We start from the raw sequence: 10,025 nt of genomic DNA, 5'->3' as shown, positions 1-10,025 counted from the left end.
AAGAAAAACAATGAATAAATGATTATACAAAATGTGTTAGTATGTTTTCGTACTTTAGAAAAAAATCATTTTATTCGGAACATAGAAAGAATCATGTGCTTCGATCCATAACCTCTTTATTCCTGATTAATGAGGAGTTAGTCCAAAATTATTTACATTTTTTCCTTACAATAGATTATCATAATTATATACAAGTCGACTCAAATAACATACGTTGCTAAAATAGGTACATAGATTATACTCTCAAAGATTATCGTGGTTGTGTTTTTGCCCTATAAATTTATCTACTCTATTATTAAAAAAAAAGATTATTGTGGTTGTGCTTTTATCCTATAAATTTATCTACTCTATTAATATTATTTTTTAAAAAGAATTATCGTGGTCGTGCTTTTGCCCTATAAATTTATCTACTCTCTAATTTGTAAAAAAAAAAAAATGTCATGCAAACACAAAAGCAATGATGAGATGATGTATTGATGCCCTCACGTCCATATCTCCCCAATTATAAGTGGGGTCCTATCCAGCCTCCAATTAGATTTAGATTTTTTTTTGGTCAATACTTGAAACACTGAATTAGATTTAGATTTGGTTTTGTGCCTTTTTTAAGATCCATTTAAAAAAAAAGAAAGATCCACAACCCATGCCTCCACCACGGCACCCCCTTTCCATCAAAAACTTCCTTACAGAACTTTCTCAGGACCACGGTTCCCAAATTTGCTCTCCAATTACCTGAAATTAAGAAACACAGTACAACTTAAACAAATGGAAAACACCAATCAGGTAATCAACTTATTAATCTAGAACTTTCTCAGTTTCCTTTCCCCAGTTTAACTTCGAGCCCATGAGCCCATGGCTTCTTTATGTCTTTGACAAACTACCTACTATATAACCGCATAAACGACTTTCCCAAAGGAGAAACCAGCACACCAAACTACCCCCAGCCTCCCTTTGCCCCCTTTCCTTTTCCACCTAATCACTGCTTCCCCTCACTCAGATTCACCTCATCACCTGTCACCCATTTCTGGGTTTCGGTCAATTGCTACTGTTTCTTATTACCAACCTCACCAAATCGACTCTCAATCTTTACACAAATTGGGTAGCTGAATTCATAAACTTCTGCTCTATTATTGTAGTCATGAATTATCTGTACCCGATAAAGGAAGAGTACCCGGATGTTGGCTCGAGCTCAACGCAGTACTGGAGCGGGGATCCACTGGTGGTGGCTCCACCGCAGCCCATGGAGGGTCTGAATGACACGGGGCCGCCGCCGTTTCTGAACAAGACGTATGACATGGTGGACGACCCGAGTACTAATCGGATTGTCTCGTGGAGCAGAACAGGTGGGAGCTTTGTGGTTTGGGACCCTCATTCGTTTGTGATGAACCTCCTGCCTAGGTACTTCAAGCACAACAATTTCTCCAGCTTTGTCAGGCAGCTCAACACTTACGTAAGTGTCTCCAGTTGGTTAGTGAAGCTTTTAGTAATTTCTAGTTCATACAAGTACAGATCTTTGATTTTGAAACATTATGTGAGTTCTGTGTTTTAGAAGAACAGGACTGTTGGTTTAGTTTGATGATGTGAATTTTATATGCTTTGTATGGATGTTATACCTTTTTCTCGTATTATTTGTATGGTTTCTAACTGGAGGCAGATTCAATATTCGGCACAACTGTTAGTGGAGAAGCTTTGAGTGGATATCTGAATCTGATTGGAGAATTAGATTTGTGAAGTCATTAGTTGTTGATTGAACTTCTGCAGGGATTTAGAAAGGTTGATTCGGATAGGTGGGAGTTTGCGAATGAAGGATTTTTAAGGAGTCAGAAGCATCTACTAAAGAACATTAGGAGAAGGAAGACACCTTCTCAGCCTATTCCACCGCACCAAGCGATAGGCCCTTGTGTGGAAGTAGGGCGGTTTGGGCTTGATGGAGAACTTGACCGTCTGCGACGTGACAAGCAGGTTCTGATGATGGAATTAGTGAAGCTTAGACAGCAGCAACAGAGTACTAAAGCTTGCCTTCAGGCCATGGAACAAAAGCTACAAGGGACAGAGAGAAAGCAGCAACAAATGATGGCATTCTTGGCCAGGGCAATGCAGAACCCGGCTTTGGTGCAGCAGCTAGTCCAACATAAGGAGAAACGGAAGGAGCTTGAAGACGTCGTGACTAAGAAAAGGAGGAGGCCGATTGATCAAGGCCCTAGTGGCTTTGGTGGCGGTGAAACTAACCGAAGGGGCAAAGGAATTAGCCATGTTAAGGCTGAGCCTCTTGAGTATGGAGACGGCTATTATGAAATGTCGGAGCTAGAAGCGCTTGCAATGGAAATGCAAGGATTTGGTAAGTCAAGAAAGGAACCGGATGAAGATTCGGAGCCCCTGGAAATTGGGGATAAAGAGCTCGATGAAGGTTTTTGGGATGAACTATTTAGCGAGAGATTTGAAGGGGACCTAAGTACTCCAAGTGGTGAAATTGGTGATGACAAAGATGTCATTATCTTGGCTGATCGCTTAGGGTACTTAGGTTCAAGCCCAAATTAGAGCAGCTTAACTTCTTCGGGATTTCTTCTCCTCTGTTTGCTGCCTCACTGACCATTTCTTCCGGGTAGGAGGCTAAGGCCTTCAAGAGTTGTTTCATAGTTTTTCATTCCTTCTCCCCTTCTCTTTCTCCCCCTTTCTCTCCTTATTGTTCTCCATCTTCTCCTCCTTCTCTTGCTTCTCCTCCTCCTTCTCCTCCTCCTTCCCCTCCTCTTTCTTTCTCCCTTTCACTTTGCATTGCTAGAGTCTCTTCAAGTCTGTGCCATTTGGCCATAAATGTCATCTGCAATTGTTTCTTGGTACTATTGACAGGATAGGGGGACTAGCGGCTGTTTTTCTGAAGAAACCAACTTTGTTCCTGGTGTTTCTAAGAATGCGTTTAATTGCTTATTGTCTCCTTTTCACACCTAATACTGCCATTTCTTCTCTCTTTTATCTTGGTTAGGTTGCAGGCATTGCTTGGACAGAATCTCTGCTAGTTTTTATAATTATCTCCTCCAAGGTTCTGGTTTATTTTCATATATCTCGAACCATTGTTCCATGTATTATGCATACATCCAATGCTTTATTTCTCTCTTCCTGTTGTAATCTTTTTCACTGGCCTCGTAAATGAATGTAGATTGTTGATTATTCAGAAGCAGTTGAACTTGAAAAGGAGTAGCTGCAAGCTCCAAGAACCATAAACATAATGTTGTTTATGGATGGTTACAAGTAATCATTGGTAGTTATAATTTAATTTTCTGTTACTGAATTGTGTTACTGTGTATAGCAAGATATAAAGAAGTGTTACATTTGTACCGTGTAGATCATTCGTGCGAAACTTGGTTCTCTCAGTCACTACATCAGCTGCGGACTCCAAACTGGTACAGTATGAATCTTTTAAAACATAACATAAAAATGTGCTCTTTACTAATGATGTCTTACAGATGAAGACCTGGAACCAGATACAAAACACAAGATTGGTTGAAGTGCTTAATAAGAATCTAATTCTACCAAAGGGCAACAATTGTTAAATTTTTGTATATAGTGAATTGAAACTTTGTTCTGTAAGATTATGTAAACTAGCTGAGATTCTTTATGCAAGGTGGGGTAATAATGTGCATCAGACATTCTTATGCGTCTCATCTTCCTGGATCGCTATACGCTAACATATGCATATATGGGGTGGATTCCGTTTGAAACTTCTCAATAAGGCCATCGGAGGAGAGTTTCAAACAGAACCGAGTCAGTATTACGAGCGACTGTCCGTGCTATAACTTGAAGCTTACTGTACATAGTTATTATGCAGCCCTATGAACAAAGATTCAAAATGAACCATTCTTCCTATTGATCAGTATAAGCCCTCGATCACAATGGCCGCTAGTTAACCCTAGCAAGATAGCCTCCAACACCCTGCGTAGTTCATTTCTTCAAGTACTAACATTAAGGTGGTTCTCTGGTCCACTTAAGAACTCTCGTCTCTTTGAAGTTAGCAGTAAAATGACTAGAATCTAACTCCTGTACCGGGAATGAGATGGATGAACCAAAGCTCGTCATGTTTCAATTGCACTTTGTGATAATAACTCATAGAAACTCGAACCAAGTTTATTTTTAATAGTTCCATCGAAAAAAAAAGTTTATTTTTAATAGGCTTAATAACTAACGGGGTGGAAATTCACACTTTATTTACCATTGGGAACTGAAATTTGCACTTCTAATTTTACAATTTTCTTTCTCCTCATTTTCCTTGTGAAATGTGCAAATTTCATATCTTTAATTACCATCTGTGGTTTTATACCTCTATATTTTTGAGATTTTTAAAATCCTAATTTACTCTATATCGTTGGGGAAAAAGAGAAACTAAAGTCCGATTCAACACAATTCTTCTCTACAATTCTTTATTTGGTCGTCAAATCAAATTCAAATATGGATAAATGAATGACGGCCTGACGATGTATCAATCCAAGCCCTGTATCAGCAAATTTGTTTAAGAAAATGCCCTTGAGGCAAATTCTTTCGAGGCTGATCAAAATAAGGTAAAACTAACAATCTACTCAAGGAAGATCATGTGAGGTGAAGTCTCCTCGAGGGAGAGCCAAATGCAGTAAAATCCACTCAAGGCCGATCCCAGTGAAATGAAATCATGTGTGTTGTTGCTTGGTGATGATAATCATGTATTCTATATACTCTTCCAATTCAATAAACTTACAGTCATGTTTGAGGAAAATCATTCTGAGGCCGATCTAACAGAAGTGAAATCAAGTCTTAACTAACAAAGAATACATAGCCACTGTTGAGATTTCTCAGAGAGGAAATGTGCACTTTTCAGTAAATTACTGTAAATTACTCTAGCTGATGGTGTAGAATTAACTGTATGTGTCACATTAGTTGACAAGTAAGTCGAGCTCTATACATTTCATCAAAATTTGGTTCAGCCAGCATTATTAAAGGAATGAAAGCAGGTCTATAATTCTCATCACTTCTTGGTGTGATCTTGGCTGAAAACTAAAGCTGTACTTAATCAAGATATACAAACACGTTATAATCAACGAGGTTCTTAAACAAAGGTTAGAAATAGAAGCATACCTGCAGCATCGCCAGAGATGACCATTGAGAATGATCTTATGTAACTCTCCTAACAAGCACTTGTATGAGATAGTAAACTGTATGCTTTTCGTAGTGAGCACAGGGACCATAAACTCATGTATATATAGTGATTCAATTAGTGTCTGTCCATCAAAGAGTCTTAATTGAATCCTAGTTTGTTTCCTTATTGAACATGAGAATCATATCAAAATCTAATTGGATTCTTAGTGAATATTTTGTTTATATGATTACAAGATATTGCTAAAAATACATTCCATATTCAACTCCAATTGCTTAGATACTATTTGATTAATTACTTAATCTTCAAGTCATGTAATTTATGTATAAGTCCATTTAATTCTTTCAGTGGGCAAACCTTGATCGATTCTAGCAATTAGCAGCAATGATGGATCGTAGATATTCTGGCATGGTGTAATTGACATAGTTCCTTTGCTAGAATAGATTTTAGTTAGCTCTCTTGTACATGAATATATTAGAATTGATGTAAACGATTCTAATTATGAAATACAAAATATTCGCAGCCAAATTCTCTTAAGCATTGGTACGTTCTTTGTAACGACCCCAAAATTTCAAGCTTGAAACTCAAATTTCAAAGTCGTTAAACACTAAACAATTCCAATAAAATCGAAATCATTTAAAAGCACACAGCGGATCATTACTGAGTTCATGATACAACTCAGACAAACCAATTATTACAACCCAAATTTATAATCCTTATTACATAAAATGGAAATGTAATAATCCTCACAATTTCTCACAAAACCATAAATAAATCCTCATAAGTTCTCACACAAATCCACAATAGAACCTCACCACAAGCAGGATAATGAACGATTTCAAGTCCCCAGAGATGTCCTTCGATTCCCACTAATCGACACCTGCAGTAGTATCCCCTACACCATCGAATTGGTGCACTGGGATTGTCAACACAAACCCGGTAAGGTTTACAGCTCGTATGAGTAAAATAAAACAAATATAACTCGCATAACAATATATATGTCAATCCACAATTAACAAATATAAATGCACTCATGAGTCAATGGACGGCCCATCTAGTTGTCCCGAAAATATGAAAATGCAAATACTCATGAGAAATTGGGCAACCCCTTTGTTTGCCCAAATGCATTTATAATACGAGTACTAATGAGCGTTGGTACGCCTCTGTTACCCCTCATATAGTACACCGCCGACGTTGGGTAACCTCCTCGCTACCCAACGCCCGGCATAGGATAACCTCCTCGCTACCCTACTCCTGACATAGGACAACTTCCTCGCTACCCTATGTCCAACATCGGGCAACCTCCTCGCTACCCGATGTCCGGCAGACAGACTAGAGCTCTAACTGTATCGTAACTTTCGTCCGGCCAAAGACTAGGTTTCGACATGCCACACACGTCCGAAGACTGGTCCGAAGACATAAACACGTACAATAATCTACTCATTATTGTACAAATTTCATCATGTACTCAATATATAATGCTCATCACCACTGTGATCATAATTCACAAACGAAATCCTAACAGTATATAATATAGCAAACTATATATATATGTACATATTTACCATTTATACGATATATATACCATCCACTTTATTATATATATGTCATATTTCTTTAACACGTCCGAAGACAAAACGATTTAACAAATCACAACGTTAAAATCACGTACAATAATCTACTCATTATTGTACAAATTAAATCACATGTTCAACATTTAATTCTCGTCATCAAGCTGACCAATTCTAATGAATTCATAACAATATATAATATAGCAAACTATATATATATGTACTTATTACCATTTATACAATATATATATAATCCACTATATTGTATACATGTCGTATTTCAATATTTAAAACTCTTGCAAAAATCTTGGAATCACCGCGAGAGTAGATTCGTAAATATGTGAGATTTTACTCACCTTATCGACTCGAGCGTAATTCCACAATTTCCGAAGATAATTCCTTTCCTTGATTTATCGATCACCTTGAAAAGATAAGAAAAGAATTTAGAAACGTTTCGTAAACCTTTAAATGCCGAAACAGTAATAATCGGTTACTGTTCAGCAATTTTCGGTTTTTACGAATTTACTGTTCACGGTTACTATTCACTGCTCACTGTTTACTAATCACGTATTTACTATTTGTGTATTACTGTACAAATACGCATCCAATACGTATCTCTGTACGAGTACATACTGTTTACGTATTTTGTACGTATAAATACTATTCAAAAGTACATACTGTTTCAATAAATAATAATTACCGAATTACCCTTCCAAAATTACTTTTTACCTTTACTAAAAGTAATTTACATTTACATTTACCGTATGTAAATAAAATTTACATTTACCGTACATAAATAAAATTTACATTTACATTTACCGTACGTAAATCACATTTTTACATTTACCGTACGTAAAAATAAATTACAAAATTACCCTTTTCGGAAACAATGTTCACGCCGCTACACGTGGCGGCGCGTGGCGCTCACGCGCCACCCACTGTGGCAGCGCGTGGGGCACACGCGCCGACACCAAATACGGCGCGTATCACGCCACCGCCGCTCCATTTCTTCCCCTCTCCTTCTTCTCCACCCCTGCACGGCCCAAGGCCACCTCACGCACTCACACGCGCCGCCTAAGGCAGCGGTGCTCAACCCTCACCTACACCTCCGATCCTCCTCCAAAAAAAACCTCCCAATTCATCCAAAAACATCACACAATCGTCACACAATCATCTCAACATGAATTAAATGCATCCTTACCTAGATCGGAGTTCAAATTGCGTCGGAAACGATTGAATCGTCAACAAGCTTCGCGCATGAACTTCCCTCGTCGATGCGGCTCTTTGGCGGCGAGACGAGGCACGGCGTGCTAGGGAGGGGCGGTGGAGGGTCTCGCGATGCCCTAGGGAACGGTGGTGAGGGACACAGCAGCTTGGAGGCGACGATCGGGGCGCGAGGCAGAGGGAGGCTCGGGGTGAGAGAGAGCTCTCCGCGACGAGACGGAGCGCCGCAAGCTCGGGGTCGACTGCGGAGGAGTGGGTGATGCCTCTGGGCTAGGCGGTGTGCACCACGGCGGCCGGTCGCTGAGGTTGCAGGCGAAGCTCGATGGAGGGAGGGAGAGCGATCGGGAAGAGAGAGTCGCGAGAGGAGAGAGAGAGAAAATGGGGGCGGGTGAAGGGTTTTCCAGAAATGGAAACCCTATTCCCTAAATTTTTCTATTTATACTAGTTTCCAAAATCGGAAACGAACTTCCGACGTTAATAACTTCCACGTCCGAGTCCGATTAGAACGCGTCACATACTCACGAACTCGTATCGACGAGCTCTACAACTTTTGTGAAGAAAGTTTTCAAAATCGAGCGACGGAATAAAAGTTGATATATACGTTGCGGAAACGTAACGTTTTTCTAATTAAACGTTCCGAGAACGTTTCTGTTTCTCGTTTCATAACGTCGCAACCAATCACATTCATTCTAATTAAAATTCGAAATTTAATAGAATTCAAATTAAACTAATATTGTTTGAAATCTTAGGGTTATTACATTCTTGATAGAAAGTGTAATTTGATATGGTCTTATGGATTACCTTTCACAAATCCCACCTCCTCGACTAAATTTTCCCATCACTAGTATTTACAGCTGCGGTTGCAGCCTACACACCAGTAGTTGTAGATAAACTTGAAGTAATTATCAGTGACGCATCAAAGAAAACTTCATGGAAACAGAATATATTACGTCGTTTCTAGAATATTCTTGTTAGAATAGAAATGTTGAAGGACGGACAGTCACGGACTAGCTATAGCAGCTAACTCTCTTGGCCGGCCTCTTGCATTTGATTGTCCAATGTACAGCTTCGAATTCCAGTTTTGTATATAATACTTATAAATGTCGAATGTGAACAAAAAAACTTATCAACTCATTGCAACATGCGCCTGGCGGCTGTTGCTTATATTCGTTTTAGTGACCTCTGTACAGAACTATGAATCTGATAAGATTAGTTTCAAACTACGATCTGTATATATAGAAGTACAACAAACGTGGTGATCATTTTTCTGGAAATCCCTTTTAAAACATATCCTGAGGAAGATAGAATAAATGATAACATGCAATTAGCTGTGACCTACAGTTCCTTAATTAAGCTACGAATGGAATCGAAGCTAGAAATTATACTGAAAGCTTTGTGATTTTCAATAAACACATGCAGGCTTCATAGCTGAGAAGTATATCCATCATATATATATATATATACACTAAATACGGCTGCAGTAAGTACGTAATTAATCCGGGCGATAGCACAACACATATCGATCACGATCATCTGTTATTGTTTTTTCTAGCAAATTACCATTTCAAAGCAATGCAGGAACTATAATTGTAGATCGAGAACACACAGTCGTACGTAGCGAATCGAATGAATGAAATATATAGTCCGCAGTGACTTCTGGAAATTTTCTCTTATCACCGCGTCGTGATAATGAACGGAATATAGTCGCCGGAAATACTAATATTATATACATTAGCATAATCATATATAGTTCTGAACCAATCACATGCCACCAGGCACCAGATCGAGGGTTGGCTGGCTGCTGGCCGTCCCTCAACAATTCTATTCTAATAAGAATATCCTATAAGCGACGTCATCTACTCTCTTTCCATGACATTTTACCGAAAACGTCATTGATTATAGTTCAAGTTTATCTTCGATCAACTTGGTGGTGTGAAAGCGTTTTTCATTCGCAGCTAGGGCAGCTCGAGCAGCTATAAATACGAGTGCTAGGGCAGCACAGAAATGCACACCAAGAATTAATACCAATCTTTTCTTTCAAGTATAATTCTTCTTCTTTTCTGCGGCCGAAGTATAGTTCGATCTTCTTTACAAAACATTAGCAAGTGGGCGTC

The 10,025-nt window shown here is 38.8% G+C and overlaps 1 protein-coding gene across 5 annotated transcripts; it reads left to right on the top strand.

Annotated features, from left to right (window-relative positions):
- The first annotated feature begins 726 nt into the window (after positions 1–726).
- Positions 727–3,638, top strand: LOC126783257 (heat stress transcription factor A-7a). 5 transcript variants are annotated; one of them, XR_007670850.1, is made up of 4 exons: positions 727–1,447; positions 1,759–3,034; positions 3,152–3,253; positions 3,338–3,638. XR_007670850.1 is itself a non-coding variant. In XM_050508696.1 (2 exons), exons 1-2 carry the CDS (start codon positions 1,136–1,138, stop codon positions 2,533–2,535), a joined length of 1,089 nt encoding a protein of 362 aa, XP_050364653.1. In that variant the 5' UTR covers positions 727–1,135; the 3' UTR covers positions 2,536–3,638. The 5 variants fall into 5 exon arrangements, 1 of the variants encoding a protein (XP_050364653.1); XR_007670849.1 differs by having other exon boundaries at positions 3,152–3,638; XR_007670848.1 differs by having other exon boundaries at positions 1,759–3,243.
- Positions 3,639–10,025: the final 6,387 nt, after the last annotated feature.

Source organism: Argentina anserina, chromosome 2, assembly GCF_933775445.1.
Source record: "Argentina anserina chromosome 2, drPotAnse1.1, whole genome shotgun sequence".
Taxonomy (NCBI): Eukaryota; Viridiplantae; Streptophyta; class Magnoliopsida; order Rosales; family Rosaceae; genus Argentina; species Argentina anserina.
Note: the sequence above shows the minus strand (reverse complement) of the source record. Positions and strands in the feature narration are given on the sequence as shown.

What these genes read in the sequence shown, in the direction of transcription:
- LOC126783257 (XM_050508696.1), top strand. Translation starts at nt 1,136, where the DNA reads ATGAATTATCTGTACCCGATAAAGGAAGAGTACCCGGATGTTGGCTCG. An exon ending in TCAGGCAGCTCAACACTTAC is followed by an intron (nt 1,448 to 1,758) that starts GTAAGTGTCTCC and finishes GAACTTCTGCAG; the next exon opens with GGATTTAGAAAGGTTGATTC.